The sequence below is a fragment of the Sciurus vulgaris genome (genome assembly GCF_902686455.1).
Source record: "Sciurus vulgaris genome assembly, chromosome: 17".
In the NCBI taxonomy this organism is placed as follows: domain Eukaryota; kingdom Metazoa; phylum Chordata; class Mammalia; order Rodentia; family Sciuridae; genus Sciurus; species Sciurus vulgaris.
In genome coordinates, this window is record NC_136478.1 from 50,390,265 (window position 1) to 50,407,957 (window position 17,693).

Below are 17,693 nucleotides of genomic sequence, written 5' to 3' on the forward strand. Positions count from 1 at the left end.
GAGGAGAGAGAGAGAGAGAGAGAGAGAGAGAGAGAGGAGAGAACGAACAAGAGTGAGCAATGCCAAAACATTTGCAGAAAGACACGTGGACGCTGAAACCACGAACACCAGAAGGCAGAAATCTCTGATTGATTCCCCAAACAATAAAACCTGTGCTGGGGGGTGTAACCAGTGGCAGAGCTCCTGTTCAGCTAAGCAATCCCCAGCACCAGCCAAACAACAAAACAAAAAAAAATCCTGTTCTAAGAAAATGACACCCACCACCAGTGATCAGGACACACCTGGGTCCTGGGAGCCCCTTGTCACCTCTCTTGAACCCATACCTCAGGCCAACGTCCTGATCCACCTTCAAAATAAATGCACAGAAATGGACAAACGATTCATCCCCCCAGCTCCGCCCTCCCCCACGACCTCTTCCTCCTGGTCCCATCCAGCCTCTCCCACTTGAGCCTTCATAGCAGCCTCCTCGATCTGCTCCAGTCCCTGTTCTCTTTCCCCACTCCCCCAGGAGACAAACTAGGGTAGGACACCTGAGGCAGATCACAAAAAGTCAAAGTGCTAAGTCCTCCACACAGCCTTCACAACCTAGCTCCCACCTGCTCCCCACCACCCCACATGACCCAATCATACTGCTTTCCTAGCCGCTCCACTAACACATCTGGCACATTGTAGGCACAGGGCCTTTATGCTGGCTGTAAGGCTAACCCTCTGCCTGGATCACTCCCTGGTGTCCCCCAGGCTTACTCCCTTCCCTTGGATCTTTGCTCAGATGAGATCATCCCTGACTGACATTCCCCTCCACTCTTCATCCTCCCTACCTTGTTCCACTCTCTCCATATTTATCACCACCTAACATACAAAATGTACTTCATTCTGCTACGGTGGTGGCACAGGACTGTATTCCTGCCACTTGGAAGACTGGGGCAAGAAAGTCCCAAGTTCCAGGACAGGCTGGGCAACTTGGCTAGACCCTGTCTCAAAATTAAAGATATAATAATAGAAAGGACTGGAGATGTACCTCAGTGATAGGGCGCCCCCAGCTTCAATCCCCAGTACTGCAAAAAAGAAAAAAATTCTTAGGTTCATGACATTCTGCCTTCTCAGTAGAATGTCAAGTCCTCAGGGGCAGAGACCTATCTTGTTTACCACTGTATCACCCACAACTAACCAGAACCTGGCACATAATGAGTTTTTGAAATATGAAAAAACAAGTCGAACCGGTGTGATGGTGCACACCTGTAATCCCAGGCTTCTGGGAGGCTCAGGCAAAAGGATAACTAGTTTGAGGCCAGCCTCCGCAATTACTGAAACCCTGTCTCAAAATAAAAATTTTTAAAAAGGGTGAGGTAGGGCTGGGATTGTAGTTTAGTGGTAAAGCACTGGCCAAGCAGGTGTGAAGCACTGGGTACAATTCTCAGCACCACATATAAATAAATAAAATAAAGCTCCATAGACAACTGAAAAAAAAAAACAACTTTAAAAAGTGGGAAACATAGTGCAGGGGTAAAGCGTCCCTGGGTACCATCCCCAGTACCGCCACGGAAATTAAAAAATGGATTAAGAGACGGAGAAGAGAGGGTTAAAAGAGGAAAAATATAGAGAAAGCGGCAAAGCTCTCATACAGTTTTGAGGACCCACAGCCTGTCATACCGCGAAAGTCTTAAACTAGGTAAATCCCATCCTCAACACTGGGGGGAAAAAAAAAGTCATAAACTCAGATTTGCAGACTCAATTCGAAGCTCAGGACATCTGATGAGAGGCGGTACCTCCCTCTGGCGGCAAGAATGGAAACGGCACCTTCCCACCATACAGAACACTTTCCCAACCGACCGTCGCCAAGTTTTTCCAGTCCAAAAATTCAGATGGAAATGTTCATTCCTATAAGTGATGTAGACGTCTGGTTAATTTACAAGATGTGTAAGTAAGAAAATTGATGAGAAAGCTAGGAATGCTTCTGATTTAGGGAAAAAGAGTGCTCCAGGTGAGGATCGAACTCACAACCTCGGCATCGCTCCGCCCGCACTGTCTTATAAGTACCGCGCGCTAACCGATTGCGCCACTGGAGCTCCGGCCGCACCCTTGCGCCGCCGAGTCCTTCAGTCATTCTTAGCCACGTGACCTCTCCGGGAAGATCCCGCCCTATTCCGTGTATGCAAATAGAAATCCTTTGATTGACCAATAGGAAAAAGAGTACGACCAGTTCCGGATTCTCACGCCTCGCAGGCCCTTGCTGTAAAAGGGAAAAGTCTGCGAGGCCCTTGGAATGCGGAGCGGCGGCCTGCCCGAGTACTCGCCTCCTCATGAATATTCAAATTCAAGGGGGAGGGGTCTTAACCCTTCGTTGGCGGGCCGGCCGGAAGGTGGCCCCTCCCCCTCACAGGCGGGAACAGGATGTGAGCCCGGGCAGCAGAAGGGGAGGGGAAGCCTTCGGCGACTGCCCCCCGCCCCACAGCTGGGACCCGATTCTCCCGCCCCAGATGTGGCGCTGCCCCGGCCACCGAAGTCCGGTGCCATCCATCCCGGAGCCAGAGGGATCCAAAGTCTCGGACCCGGGAGTCTGGAATTTCTGCACTGCTTTTTGAGGAACCTCGAAGTCCAGGCCCCCGCGACCCTACTCGAGGACCTCAGGTGCCCAGCGCCCCCTCCTGGGGGAGCCAGGAGTTCGGGACGTCAGCTCCGCGGGACCCTGGAGGCCGAGCGTCCCGCACCCGCGTTAGAACTCAGGATCCCCGACCGCACATTCCCTCCAAGGGTTCTCAGAAAACCAAGCCCAAGACCCCCGGGTTGGAGAAACTTGGAATCGGACCTCAAGCGCCCCAGCTAATCTGCTTTGGGCTGCAGCAACCACCACTTCCAGGGGACCCAGGAATTTGGGACCCCTTGCGCTCCCGCCTCGAGGTGATTTAGTCCCGGCCCCTAGAGTTAGGGGAATTCACGGATCCGGGTTCCAACTACGGCCCTACCTAGAAGATTCAGGAGTTTGGGTCCCCAGCGCCCGCATCCAGACTCCAGAGTGGAGGCTCCCAGCACCCCCCACTTAGAACACCAAAAAATTCGGACTGCCGGACCGCTTTCCGAGGGATCCAGGATTCTGGTTCCTGGAGCCTGAGAGCCCGAGGCTCACACCCCTAAGTCCCGGCTCCGCGCCTCCCTGGGGACCGGTTTAGGGTCGACTGGGAATTCGGCTCCTGGGCGCGGGCTGGCAGCTCCCCGGGAGGTGAGGAGGCGAGGGGCCGGGGCGGGATGGGGGAGGGGGCGGCGCCGCTGCTGAACAATGAGGGGGCGTGCCGGCCGGGGGCGAGCGGAGGCGCCGGCGGGAGTTGGGGTGTAGGAAGGCGCTGGGGAGCTTTCGGCGGCCGGGACGGTGATCGGGTCTGGAGGGATCGACTAGAGGCGGGTGGAGGGCTTGCGGCCAGCGCCCCAGCGCGCAGTCCTCAGCGGGGGAGGGAGCCGTCTGCAGGACCCTGGCATCCGGTCCCCCAGCCTCCGCCCTCCCCTGGGACCCCGCGGCCTCCCGCCCACGGCTTTTCCCAGCCCTGCCCCTAGCCCTCGGCTCCAGCCAGAACTCGAACATTCCCAGGATCCTTGATTCTCCGACTCCAGGCAGACGGGACTCCTGGCTTCTGCGACTTGCTCTTTTCATTCTTTGTCTCAACCTTTCCATCTTCTCAAGGTTCTCTCCTTATCCCTCTCTTCCTGTCACTTTGCCTGTCTTCCCCATTAGTTCTTCCCAAGGGGCCCCTCCCTGGATTTAGCCCAGCCTTCCAATTCCCAGAGGCCCATCTGTGAATATGGAAGGCTAGGAGGCCTGTGGGGTCCTGTACCCAAGAAGGGGGTCTTTCTGCAGGTTGCTGCTGCCCTGCCTCTGAGCCATGCCTGAGGGAGCCCGTGGACTGAGCCTGTCCAAACCCAGCCCCAGCCCACAGTGCGGTCACCGAGGTCAAGTCTGTGAGTGCCCATCTGTGGGTGAGACTCCAGCAGGTGAGCAACCAGGACAGGTAGAGCTTGTGGGCATTTGTTTCTTCATTCAAAATTTGAGCAGCCCTGTGACTAGTCTATTGCTGGACAATGCTGACCACACAGGGTGACCAAGATATCCCAACCCTGTCCTCACGGAGTTCCTGGTCTGTTGGGAGAGTCAGCTATTCACAGTCAGGGACAGTCCTGAGGGGAAAGCCTGGGACCAAGTGGCCAGGGCTGTGGTGGAGACACCCGGGACTGGACTGTGGGAGTCCAGTCTGGGAGGTCAGGCTTCCTGGAGGTGGCTTCAGCAAACCCAGAACTGAAAGGTTAGGAGGAAGGAGTTGGACAAAGACAAGGAAGACCGTTCCCCACCCTGGGAACGGTTTGTACAAAGACCTGGAGCTGCTGTTTTAAGTAATTGAAAGAAGTTGAGTGTGCGTGGAGCCCAGGGGAAGATGAGGGGTGGCAGGGGGAAGAGAGCCAACTGGAGAGATCTGCCCTGGCCACTTCTTACAGGGGCCTGTGGATCTGAGTGTGGACATCAGTCAGAGGGCATGAGGGGCTTCTATTCCTGTGAGTGGTAGAGTAAAATGAGGAGATGGGTGGGGCAGAGAGGAAGAGAGGAGGAAGCCTTTGGGGAGGTTGTTGGCCAGGGGAGGTGAGTGTGGGGCTGTGGGAGGGGGCACTTAGGGAGAACCCCTGACCCCGCATCCGCATCCCAGCAGCCCCTGCAGCCTCCGCCATGGCTTCCCCTCGAGGTTCTGGGAGTTCCACATCCCTGAGCACCGTGGGCTCTGAGGGAGACCTGGCTCCAGGGCCCACCCCAGCCTGCTCAGCCTCCAGGCCAGAGCCCCTGCCAGGCCCCCCCATTCGCCTGCATCTATCACCTGTTGAGATCTCTGGTTCAGCAAAACCTTCGCGGCTGGAGCGTGTGGCCCGTGAGATTGTGGAGACAGAGCGGGCCTATGTCCGGGACTTACGCAGCATCGTGGAGGTGAGGTGGGCTGGCATCCGAAGGCAATGGGGACTCAAGACAGGCCCTTGGCCCCAGTAACTCCAGTCATCCCCACAGGACTACCTGGGTCCGCTGCTGGATGGCGGGGTCCTGGGGCTGAGCGTGGAGCAGATGGGTACCCTGTTTGCCAACATCGAGGACATCTATGAGTTCAGCAGGTGAGGCGGGGCAGCAGGCGTGCTGGGTGCCGGGTGCCGGGTGCCGTCGGGCTGTGTCCAAACTCACACCTTGGTGCCCCATAGTGTTCTGTCCAGGCTGGCACATGGGGTATGGTGACATCAGGCAGAGCTCATGATAGGGCAGTGAGGACCCAGGGGTGTAGGGGGACAGGAATCTAAGGGTGTGAATGATGTCCAAACATCAGGACGGAAGCCAGTCATCACGAGTGGGTCTCAGCGCAGTGTCAGGTCTGGGCTCACAATGAATCCAAGAGTCTTGTGGGGCTTGAAGGTCGTGGCCATATGAGCATTGTGTGACCAACTTGTCCTCATTTGCTCAGGACTTTCCCAGTTTTAACCCTGTAAGGCCCTTGTTCTGGGAAACTGCTTAGTCCTGGACAAACCAGGGTGGTTGGTCACCCTAGTGAGGGGGGTGTTAGGTTCAAGGATCATGACATCTCTGAGTGCTTTGGTGGGGTCTCAGACTCACAATGAGGTTGTGACTTTAGCAGTCACAACACCCTCCCCCAGGGCCATGGTGCTCCTTTCTAGGTCATGACATAAACCCACCCTCCCCACCCCTGTTCATACCAACTGTGACAAGCTTTCAGTCTAAGGAATGTGAAGCTGTCTGAAGTCTAAGCAGGTTGCAGCATCCCGTGCAGCCATCAGAGGCCCCCTCCTCTGGACAAGATACCCCCTTGAGAGATCCTAGCTATCATCAAACCCTAGCCCCTGTCCCTCCCATGGGGGACACATGGAGACAGTTCCTCCCCCTCCCCTCCCCCACAGTGAGCTCCTGGAGGACTTGGAGGGCAGCCGCAGCGCAGGGGACATCGCTGAGTGCTTCGTGCAGAGGGTGAGTAAGGCCGGGGTTCTCGTGGGGAGCAGGCCTGGGCTAGGCTGGAGGGGGCCATGAGAAGCTGGGAGCTGGGGTTTCCCTGACTCGCCTGTCTCCTGCAGAGTGAAGATTTTGACATCTACACGTTGTACTGCATGAACTACCCAAGGTGAGGGGTGGGGAGCCCCTGCTGAGCCCTAGGCTGATTAGCAGCCCTCCTCCCTGTACCCTCTGGCCAGCCCAGCTCCAACCCCTGCCAGACTGTGACAGTAACTGACCTCCCCGCGTGCCCTTGCCCCTGGCCAGACCCTGACTCTCCCCAGACTCTGGCCACTTGCTGAACCCTTCTAGCTTCACCCTGGAGCCGCTGCTCCTCCCTGACCTGTGCTGTGCCCCCAGCTCCCTGGCCCTGCTCCGGGAGCTGTCACTGTCCCCACCAGCAGCCCTGTGGCTGCAGGAGCGCCAGGCCCAGCTTCGTCACTCACTGCCCTTGCAGAGCTTCCTGCTGAAACCTGTTCAGCGCATCCTCAAGTACCATCTGCTGTTGCAGGTCAGCTGTGGCCCCTGGGGGCCTGACGGGGGAGGGCAAGGTCTCATCCATTGGTCACTTGGTGCTTCTAGCAGGAGTTGGGCCAGGCCTGCAGAGCTGTCCTCTGCCTCTCCCTGCTAGACTCTGCCCCTGGGGAGGCCTGTAGTCCCCGGAACCTGGGCCAGCATGTGGCGTCAGGCCTCACTGACAGACGGACTGGCACCCTGCTTCCACAGTCGGGTGTGCTCCGTCTGCCCCTTCCTCTGCGTTTCTCCCCCTTGGCTCATTTTCTTCTTTTCTTCCCTGTCCTGTGTGCCTGCTGGCGGTGGGGCAGGAGCTAGGCAAGCACTGGGCAGAGGGCCCTGGTGCCGGCGGCCGAGAAATGGTGGAGGAAGCTATTGTGTCCATGACGGCAGTGGCCTGGTACATCAATGACATGAAGCGCAAGCAGGAGCACGCGGCCCGCCTCCAGGTGGCCCAAGAGTGGGCTGGGTTGGCCGAGGGGAGTGAGCTGTGGGCCTTGAGGGAGGGGTCAGTGCTTCGAGGCAGCCTGAGAGGGTTGGCTCAGACTGCAGGTCCCTGTCGCTAACCCCCTGTGTGGCATGTGTATCTGTGTGCCACCCATTTGTGCCTGTCTCTGTTCCTGGTGATGTCCCAGTAGGAAGTGCAGCGGCGGCTGGGCGGCTGGACTGGCCCGGAACTCAGTGCTTTCGGGGAGCTGGTGCTGGAGGGCGCCTTCCGAGGTGGTGGAGGGGGCGGCCCCCGGCTGCGAGGGGGTGAGCGGTTGCTCTTCCTGTTCTCACGGATGCTGCTCGTGGCCAAGCGCCGGGGGCCAGAGTACATCTACAAGGGCCACATCTTTGTGAGTTTGGGCATGGGGCCGGGGCTAAACTGTTACCTACCAGGTGTGTTCTGTGCCCTTGTGCCTGTATACCTAAAGCGGGGGAGGACAGCCCGGCATAAAAGTGCCACATTTTCTTGGGTTCAAGTGGGGCTTAAGGCTTGGGGGGGGGGGGGGCAGGGCCAGTGGGGTATGGAAGTAGTGATGGGGTGAGATCTGCAAGGGAAGACTGGATCTGCCCATGAGGCAGGCACCTTCATGGGGAACCATGGGGGCCCTGGTGGGAATGGGGACCCAGCAGAAGATCTTACATTGCATCCTTTTGGGGGCGTAGGCCCAGACACACCTCCAAGGTATCTTAATCTTAGTACCCGCAAGGCTCAGGGCTAAGCTTAAAGGGCTCTGAGCCAGCCCCTTCCCTGCCCCTCATCCAGTGCTGCAACCTGAGTGTAAGCGAGAGTTCTCGAGACCCTCTAGGGTTCAAGGTGTCCGATCTGACCATTCCCAAGCACAGGCATCTGCTCCAGGTGAGCATAGGGTTGGGTTGGGCTGGCAGGGTCCCCCAACAAATTTCACTCCTGGCTTCCTGACGCCATCGTACCATCAGGCCAAGAACCAAGAAGAGAAGAGGCTGTGGATTCACTGTCTCCAGCGCCTCTTCTTCGAGAACCACCCTGCCTCCATTCCTGCCAAGGTACAGCTCCTGCCACTGTGTGGGCCAGAGGCTGGAGTGCTGGAGACCCTGCCCCCACAGTACCAGAAGACCCTCTGAGGGCAGGGCTACTCCTGTAACATGACTGCTTAAGGTGCAGGATCACACTACCTGGGTTTGAATCCAAGCTTTACCATGATCCTGGCTTTGTGACCTTGGGCAAGTCATTTTTAACCTCTTTGGGTCTTAGTTTCCTTACCTGGGGGAATACTAGTGGCCACCTCCCAGGGTGGTGGTGAGGATTCGTGGTCATCAGCCATGTCAGGCTGTCGTGCAGAAGCACCTGTTTATGAGAACGACGTGGTGCGCACAGACCAGCCCCCTTGACCCTGGTCCTTGTCTCTTTCAGGCAAAGCAAGTTCTCCTGGAAAACAGCCTGCACTGTGAGTTGGGGCCTCGGGCTGGGAGGATGTGGGAATTGAGGAATTGCTTCCAAGGAAAAGTAGGCTTATAGCCCCTAAACTGTCTCCACAGGTGCTCCAAAAAGTAAGCCTGTCCCAGAGCCCCTCACACCCCCACTTGGGTCTCCCCAACCTCGAGATGCTAGGAATTTCACCCCTGGCCGGAGGAATACAGGTAAACGAGGGGAGTGCTGAGTGCTGGCCCGCAGCCCCTCCTCTCCCAGGATCTTGGAGTCAGGCTCATGACAGGATTCTGACCTGCCTCTCCCACAGCTCCATCACCAGGGCTCTCTGTTGGTCGCCGTGGCCGCAGGCAGTCTGGTAAGTGCCTACCACCTAGAGTGACCCTGAAATCCACAGAGAACTAGGCTCCTGATATCACTGTATCCTCCCCCAGAGCCAATGAAGGACCCGTATGCCATGTTTCCACAGAACGGTCAGTGACTGGTCATCCCTGTCTATTGGTCTGTCTTCTCTTCCCCCAGGGGATAGCCAGGGTGGATGGAGGAAGGGGATGGGGTTACTCATTAATAAGAAATAACTCTTTCCTGCGTCTCACTCCTTCCTCTTCCTCATTTCTCCATCTCCAGATAAACCTGGATTCCAGGTAAGAAATATCCTAAGGCAAGGCCTGGGGGTCTGGGTCTGTGGAAAGGAAGTTTCGAGTTCCCAGATCCTGCATCTGAATAAGAGTGTTGGGGCTTGGATTCCCCCAACTGAAGGAGGGTACTGGGACCCAAAATCAAGGGCCTGGGGAAGGGGGACACGGGGTCCTGCTGGCTTGTGCCTTCCACCCACTCTTCTCACAGCATGCTGGCAGCGAAGGGGAGCTCTATTCCCCTTCAGAATTGCAGACACCAGTTCCAGCTTCTGGACCCCCTGAAGACCTGGAGGATGCTGGGCCCCCTTCGTTGGACCCCTCTGGAACCTCAATCACTGAAGAGATCTTGGAACTGCTAAACCAGAGGGGCCTCCGGGATCCTGGGGTGAGCTGTGGATCTCTTATCATAGTGTTCTTGGGACTCTAGTGGTACTGGGGATTTGGTACCAGGGACAGTTACCACTGAGCCATACCCCCAGCCCCTTTTCATTTTTTATTTAGAGACAAGGTCTTGCTGAGTTGCTTAGGGCCAGGCTAAGTTGCTGAGGCTGGCTTTGAATTTATGATCCTCCTTCCTCAGCCTCCTGAGCCGCTGGGATTATAGGCATGTGCCACCATGCCCAGCATATTCTTGGGATTATGACTTGGGCAGACAAAGACCAGGGACCAGGTTGACCAACCCACCCTGATATCTTTGGCTTCTTCCTGTGCCCACTACAGCCAGACACCCACGACAATCCCAAGTTCCCCAGAGATTCCCAGGTGCCAAGCAACAACGAACCCCTCACATTCCAAGCCCTGCCCAGCCGGGACTCTTCAGAAGAGGAGGAAGAAGAGGAAGAACTGGAGATGGATGAACGGGAACCTTCCCCACTCCATGTCTTAGAGGGCCTCGAAAGTCCCAGTGCAGCTGAAATTCCCGACATTCCCAGCCTTACCAAGATTCCTGACATGCCCAGCCTCCCTGAAATTCCCGAAGTTCCCTGCCTTCCCAGTCTCTCTGACATCCCCAGTGTTTTTGAAATGCCCTGCCTTCCATCCATACCTAGTGTGCCTGACATTCCCAGTCTTTCTAGTGCTCCTGTTCCCTGTGATTCCTGGCTCCCAGGACCTCTGCAGGAGCCAGCTGAAGCTTTAGCCCTCAGGAGAGAACTGTTCCCTGGAAGCAATCCTGGGAAACTGGGAGAGCCTCCCTCAGGAAGCAGGGCAGGACAGGAGAAGGAAGGAGAAGGGATGTCATTCCCAGATTTCCAGCCCCGGGATATCACCCAAGCTCAGGGATTCCCAGATGAGCTGGAATTTCGCTCTTGCTCAGAGATCCGGAGTGCATGGCAGGCATTGGAGCAGGGGCAGCTGGCCCGGCCAGGCTCCCCAGAGCCGCTGCTGATCCTGGAGGACTCAGAGCTGGGCGGAGGCAGCGGGAGCGGGAAGGCGGCAGCCCCACATTCAGAGCGGACTGCGTCCCGCGTGCGAGAGCTGGCCCGGCTCTACAGCGAGCGGATCCAGCAGATGCAGCGGGCCGAGACACGGGCATCGGCCAATGCCCCCCGCCGCCGGCCTCGGGTTCTGGCCCAGCCCCATCCACCCCCATGCCTGCCCCAGGAGCAGGTCGAGCCAGGTGAGGTCTGGGTGGGTATGTGGTCAGTGGATGTGGCCCAGGCTGGGGCACTGGAACCAAACATCGGAGAGGTTTGGGGACACAGATGGTGGAGGGCCGACTGGGATCTGATGGCTCAGGTGCTGCTCTCAGTCAGCAAAGGGTTGGCCACAGAATCAGTCCTGACTCATCCACTTTGCTCACAGGGCCCCTGCCTGCCTTTGGACACGTGCTGGTATGTGAACTGGCCTTCCCGCTGACGTGTGCCCAGGAATCAGTCCCCCTGGGCCCTGCTGCCAGAGTTCAGGTTGCTGCACCTTTATCTAGGCCGGGAGGCCACCATGATGGCCCAAGTCGTGACGTTTCAAATTTACCTGAGCGAGAGCATCTGGGCATTGACATTCCCACTACTGCCTCTTTACCTGGGCAGGGAAGCCTCTGGAACATCCAGGCTCCAGCGGCATCACCTTTGCCCAAGCACGAAGGCCTTCCAAACGTCCAGGACCCAGCTATTTCAACTTTTTCTGAGCAAGGTCACCTGGAGATCCAAGTTCCTGCTCCCGCTTCTTTGCCTATGCCCAGAAACTGCGCGGGTACTCAGGGTCCATCCGCCACTTGCTTTTCTGAGCAAGGGTGCCATGCGGACATCCAGGTTCCAGCCAGCGTAGCATTGCCCAAGCAGAGAAGTTGTTCTGATGGCATGGTTTTAGCCAGCAGCTCTTCGCCCGGGCAAGAAGGCCCCTGCAACAGCCAGAACCCAACCAGCATCCTAGGAACTGAACACGGAGGTTCCAGGGATGATCAGGACCAAGCCACTGCCTGTGTCCAAGCTGTCCACCTTTTGCTGACACATGAAAACAGCCTGGCCCATCAGAGTCCAGCCAGCACCCCACTTCCCTTGTCATGTGACCTACCAGACACTCAGGTTCCAGGTACCTCACCTTTGCCTGCACGTGGAGGCCACCTGGACCATCAGGTTCCTGCCCGGGCTCCACCATCTTTATTCCAAGAACTCCCGGCCATTCAGGTTCTAGCTGGCACACCCTCGCCCCTGCCACAGGACCTTGCAGACATCCAGAACCAAGCCCTGCCACCTTCACCCAAGCAGGGAGGCCTTCCAGACATCCAGGGCCCAGGTGCTTCACCACTGCTTCCGGAGCACGGCCTCGTGGACAGAGAGGCCGCCAAACTCGCGCCTTTGTTGGGGCAGCAGAACCTCACAGACATCCATGTTCCAGCTGCCACACCTTTACCTGAGCGAGGAAGCTCTTGGGACACTCAGAGCCTGTTACCCACCCCAGTTCAGACCACTATGGTTTTATCCAAACCAGGAAGCCCTTCTGTGACTCCTGTTGCCAGGTCAGACTCCTCCCCGCCCCAGAGTCCCCCGCCCCCGACACGGCAGCTCCTGGGCCCCAATGCAGCTGCCCTCTCCAGGTACCTGGCAGCCTCATACATCAGCCAGAGCTTGGCTCGGCGGCAGGGGCCCGGGGGAGAGGCCCCTGCAGGCACCAGGGGTTCTTGGTCTTCCTCTGCCCCCACATCAAGGGCACCTTCGCCACCACCCCAGCCCCAGCCCCCACCGCCCCCAGCCAGGCGACTCAGTTATGCCACCACAGTCAGCATCCAGGTGGGAGGTGGGGGACGGCTGCGGCCAGCCAAGGCCCAGGTCAGGTTGAACCATCCTGCTCTCCTGGCTCCCACCCAGGAACCTGTGGGCCTTCGAAGGGCCCAGGGGGCTCCTGATGCCCCTTTCCACACATGAGCCAAGGACTTGACCAAATGCCATGTGCTCTCAGGACTTCACCTGGAAGTTTTGACACAGGTCTAGGAGTGGCTGCAGCTGTCTAGCCCCTGGGATCTGCTGGCCTTGCTACAGCAGGGATAGGGAAGGAGAGGTCATTAATATTTTGTTAATTAACTAACATGAAATTATGTGTGTTTTCCCATTTTGGAGGTGGTGGGGGACAGGACCTGATGAATGGGAAAGTCTGACATACCGTCAGCTGGGGACTCTCAGATCCTTTGAGAACGATTAGACATGATTTCAAAGGGGTTTATGAACTGCGTAGTGCTCACCCAGGGAGGCCAAGTTAGGACCCCTTGGAATTCACTCCTCTAGCAGCACACCCGGTCCACAAGCCCCATGAGGACCTAGCCTTCTGGTTGGTCCACCTCTTCACTTCTGTTCATCCATTATCACCTCAGTGATCTCTGGCGACATCACATCTTCCAGTTTGTGACCTTGCCTACGCGACTTGATTAGTCGACCATTTCTACCCTCCTCATCCTCACACCCAACCATCATCCACCCCGTGTCCCATTCCATTCCTCCATCAGGCACCTGCCATCTCCCTGTCCATCCTAACACCCAACATCCATCTATCCATATATTCACCCCTGTCCCCTGTCTGGCTGTTGAGTCCTCCCTACACCTCATTCATCCATCTCCAAATCCATCAGCGGTCCCATCCATTCCTCCTTGCTTGGATTCTTCTGGGTCTTGGTACTACAAAACTTCAGACATGCTAATACCAGGGCAAATCAGGTTTGAGTTCTGGGAAAAGTGTCCCACGTCTGTCTGGTTACCCTTGGCAACAGCCCTCCGTGTTATGAATGTCCCAATTCTTTTGCCCACTCCCACTCTCAGATCCCTTCTCCCCCTCATTTGGGACCTCTGCAGTTCAACATGCTCATGTGGGAGGAGGCTCCCACAAAATAATTCAGGTTGTGGAAACAAAAGGCTTCTTATGGTCGAGGCCTTCTCCCCGCTCCTTCCTGCAGTGGTATGCCCGATGAGAAGCATAATTTAAACAGCTGGTTTGATGAGAAGACCAGCTTCTTTCATCAAACACAACATCTTGTGTTTCAGCGTGTTGTGTTTAATTTTCTGTGGAATTCCCTGAGGCGCCCATGTCATGGCTGTAAATTCAGGTCCCATATTTACTTGGTGTATGACCTTCCTCTCTGAGCCTGTCATCTACAAAATGACAACAGTACCTGCCTCTTAGGAAAGGCCCTAGTATCCAGCGTATCTTCCAATGTCACAAATGTGTCTGCACTTCTGACCAAGGGTAACATTCAAATCACAGATCCTCCAAGATCTAATCCCTCCTTACTGAAGAAAGCCCCTAGGATAGGAGCCTAGGAATCGATTTTAGTACTAGCTAAAACCAGGCACATACACACAGTCTGGGGTGGCTCAGTGCTTGGTGCATGTCTGCAATCCCAGCAGCTTAGGAGACTGAGGCAGGAGGATCCTGAGTTTGAGGCCAGCCTGGGCAATTTAGTGAGACCCTGTCCTGCCTCAAAATGTGAAAGGGGCTAGGAATATAGCTCTGGTACAGTGCCCTTGGGTTCAATACCCAATACCAAAACAAAACAAAACTGATATTTATTGGGTACTAGCTGCATACCAAAAGTGTTACGGGTACTTTATGTGAGGTGTCACTCTTGTTCTTCACCATATCCTTAAAAGGCAAGTGAGGGTGGGGTTGGTTGGTTGTTTGGTTGCCCTCCGTTGAACCCAGGCCTCACATGTGCTTGACAAATGCTCTGCCACTGAGTTGCACCCCAGTGCTCGAGGGATGGGTTTTAATCACTCAAGATGGGAAAAATGAGGCAGAGATCACAAGGAACTTACCCAGGGTACAACCAGGAAGGGGCAGATGGAATAAGTCCACACAGGCTGGTTCAAGTCTTGCGCTGTTAAATTTGAGTGCCTATCCAATGCCATGTCATTCTTGCCACCAAGAGGCATAAGAGCAGGTGTTTCTTTGACCCCAGGAGGCTTATGGCCAGGTGCTCCTCAGGTCCCAGTGATTGATGCTTAGCTGAGCGAGGCAGCAGCACAAGGCCTGGCTCCTACTGAAGTTTGTTGGACGGCTACTGTGCACCAGGGCCGAGCGAAGTCATGAGGGCCCACGGTGGAGGTGGACTCAGTCTGCAGTAACCAGGACTCCACTGCAGCCTCCTGGAGGTCAGGCCTGAGCAGCACATTCCCAGCCTCCCCCAGCTGTACATTCCCTGAAGGAAAGTTCCCAGCCGGGCCTGAGCTCCCAGTGGCGCCGGAATTCCCGGTATTTAAGGAGACAGGGAGGGAAAAGGGGGCTGTCTACTCTAAGACCTAGAATAGGGAAGGAGAGGCAGCCTTTTTCCAGATGTGCCCCAGCTGTGCTTCTGGGAGGGAGCCAGGAGCCTCAATAAAGGGGTCTGTGGACCCTTTGGGAATACCATGGGCCCTAGGCCTGCCTCACCCCTCCTCCTGCTGTCTGAATTCCATTCCTCCTGCCCAACTCCTACTTGCTTTAGGGTTTTTTTTTTTTTTTTTTTTTTTTTTTTTTTTAAATGGTATTGGGATCTGAGCCCAGGGGTCTTCTACCAATGACCTACATCCCAAACCCTTTTTAAAACGTTGAGTTTGCCTTAGCCTCCAAGTCACTCGGATTAGTTATGAACCACTGTGTCCAGCTAGGAGTGTTTTTGAGTGACAGCCAGTCTGCCTGCTGAGGTGTCTTTTTTGGAGATATAGCCAAAATCAGGTTCCAGAAGTTAAGGGTTAAGCTGGGTGTGGTGGAACTGCCTATAATACCAGCAGTTTGGGAGGCTGAGGCAGGATTGAGTTCAAAGCCAGCTTCAGCAGTTTAACAAGGCACTAAGTAACTCATTGAGACCCTATCTTTAAATATAAAAAACAGCTGAGGATGCGGCTTAGTGGTTGAGTGCCCCTGGGTTCAAACCTTAGTGTTAAAAAAAAAAAGAAAGAAAGAAAGGGTTAAGCTGGCTGTTGTGGTGGTCTGTAGTCCCAGCTCCTCTGGAGCAAAGTCAGGAGGATCGCTTGAGCCCAGGAATGAGAAGTCAGCCTGGGTAACATAGTGAAATCCCATCTTAAAAAGGAGGATGGGGGGACCACTGGAGAAGTCTAAGAAAGGGGCGGTGCCCTCCTTACCCCGCCAACCCAAGTTAACTCCAGCTCCAATGCAACTGCAGATTGCTGTTTTGCCACCAGGGTAGTTTTCCAATCCAGTAATATTGGGGACACCAGAATTACCACCCTCACAGGGTCACCTCAAGGATACCTCGAGCAACACTTTACCAGACATCTAGTTGGTGTTCAATGAGTCAACTCGCCTTCACTTGTGTCAGCATCGGCGCTATCCCCTGACTTACCTCAACAATGGGAATGTTCTGAGCAGCCTAAATTGGTGACCAGCATGGCTACTGAGCCCTAGTGTGATCTTATCATGGATAAAGAGGTGTACAAATAGGAGTACTGGACAGCGACCTCAGAAGCTGTCAAGGCCTGGTAACTGGTAAGTGCAGCACCCCTCTACACTGGACGCAAAGGTTGACACTGAAAGATCACCATCCCCAACCAGCTCACTAGCTTCCGAGTCCCTGGCTACTCAACTACTTCAAGTTCAAATCCAGAGCACTTTCCAACACCCCTGGAAGAACATGGGCTGTGGTCGCTGCCTTGTCCCCAGATCAACACATGGCTCAGAAGGTGTTCAAGGGGTGCCAGTGAGCAAACCAGACAAGAAACAACCCAGTTACTGAGAGTGCCCTTCCAGCAGACCCTGGCTCAGATGGCGTCTCCCCCAGGAAGCCCACCAGATCCTCCAGGCAGGGCTCACTATCTTTTGTGGGCCCAACCCTCTTGGGCTTCTCCCACAGGTGGTACTGAGCTGCTGTGACCTGAACTGAGGACTGTGGGACAGGGACAGGGAGAGGCTCTTAGATTTGTGGCTGTCTAGTGTATTTAGAGCCCACGTTCTTCCACTGCTCAACTGCATGTCACTCACACTTTACTACGTGCCCTTGGGCAAGTTACTTCCTGGTGCTTTTCCTTTTCTCCTCCACAAAATGGGAAAAACCCTAAAGGTGACAATCCCAGCAACACCTTGCTTCTAGGTATTCCCTATATGCTGGCTCCATAACACCACAGGCCTAACCGATGAACACTTGATCCCATCTAAGAAAAGGATGGACCCTATAAAGACAGAGTTGTACAGGGCATGGTGGTGCATGGCTATAATTCCAGGGATACAGGAGGCTGAGGCAAGAGACTGACAAGTTCAAGGCCAGCTAAGAAAGACCCTGTTTTTTTGTTTTTCCAAAAAACTGGGGATGTGGCTCAGTGGTTAAGCACCCCTGGGGGTTCAACCCCTAGGGCCAAAAACAAAAAACAAGTTGCCACATTGAACACAATAGGAACTACCTTTAGGACAGGGATAGCCTCTTGAGCAGATAGTACTGACACCTGAAAGATGAAGCCAGTCATGGGTGTCAAGAAAACTGAAGCACATGCTACGTGTGAGGCTCCAGGTTCAACCTCCAGCACACAAACCTGTCAGGTACAAAGACTCACATGAGCAAGAGCAGAAAAGGAGGCTGGCATGGGCTGGATGGAATCCACCAGGATGAAAGCTGACAGGATGAATTTTTCTTAAACCTGTTATTTGTCCCTTCTCCCCGGGTCTGTCTTTTAATATACTCTTGGTCAGCATCACACACACAAACACGTACACATGCATGTCTACATTTTGCTTTCTCAACCCCAGCACAGCTCTCAGCTGCCAACTTCACAGAAAACCTTGGTAGTTTTCTCTTGATTTCTCTGTATTAATCTTTTTTTTTTTTTTTTGGCACCAGGTATTGAACTCAGGGGCACTCAAACCACTAAGCCACATCCCCAGCCCTATTTTGCATTTTATTTAGAGACAGGGTCTGAGTTGTTTGGCACCTCACTTTTGCTCAGGCTAGCTTTGACCTTGTGATCCTTCTGCCTCAGTCTCCCGAACCACTGGGATTGTAGGTATGTGCCATTGTGCCCAGCACTCTGTGTCAATCATTAGTGATGTTACCCACTTCCTCTGCTCTTCCTGCCACTAAAACAACAGGCTAGGTGTGGTGGTATATGCCTGTAATCCCAGCAATCAGGAAGCTGAAGACCACTTAAGTTCAGGAGTTGAGAGCAGCCTGGACAAGACTCAAGAACCCATGTGGGGCTGGGGCTCAGCATTTGCCTAGCAT

The 17,693-nt window shown here is 55.1% G+C and overlaps 1 protein-coding gene across 1 annotated transcript; it reads left to right on the forward strand.

Moving 5' to 3' along the window:
- Positions 1–2,244: 2,244 nt before the first annotated feature.
- Positions 2,245–13,604, forward strand: PLEKHG2 (pleckstrin homology and RhoGEF domain containing G2). The gene is made up of 19 exons (XM_079119383.1): positions 2,245–3,217; positions 3,848–3,981; positions 4,686–4,957; positions 5,036–5,136; positions 5,929–5,995; positions 6,100–6,146; positions 6,377–6,527; positions 6,841–6,978; positions 7,168–7,368; positions 7,782–7,874; positions 7,955–8,041; positions 8,409–8,442; positions 8,534–8,635; positions 8,734–8,781; positions 8,858–8,896; positions 9,051–9,067; positions 9,270–9,446; positions 9,782–10,679; positions 10,865–13,604. Exons 2-19 carry the CDS (start codon positions 3,873–3,875, stop codon positions 12,421–12,423), a joined length of 4,140 nt encoding a protein of 1,379 aa, XP_078975509.1. The 5' UTR covers positions 2,245–3,217; positions 3,848–3,872; the 3' UTR covers positions 12,424–13,604.
- The last annotated feature ends 4,089 nt before the right edge of the window (positions 13,605–17,693 follow it).

Coding starts and splice junctions, on each gene's coding strand:
- PLEKHG2 (XM_079119383.1), top strand. CDS start 3,873: ATGCCTGAGGGAGCCCGTGGACTGAGCCTGTCCAAACCCAGCCCCAGC. Junction 6,147..6,376: donor TACTGCATGAACTACCCAAG/GTGAGGGGTGGG, acceptor CTGTGCCCCCAG/CTCCCTGGCCCTGCTCCGGG. Junction 6,979..7,167: donor AGCACGCGGCCCGCCTCCAG/GTGGCCCAAGAG, acceptor ATGTCCCAGTAG/GAAGTGCAGCGGCGGCTGGG.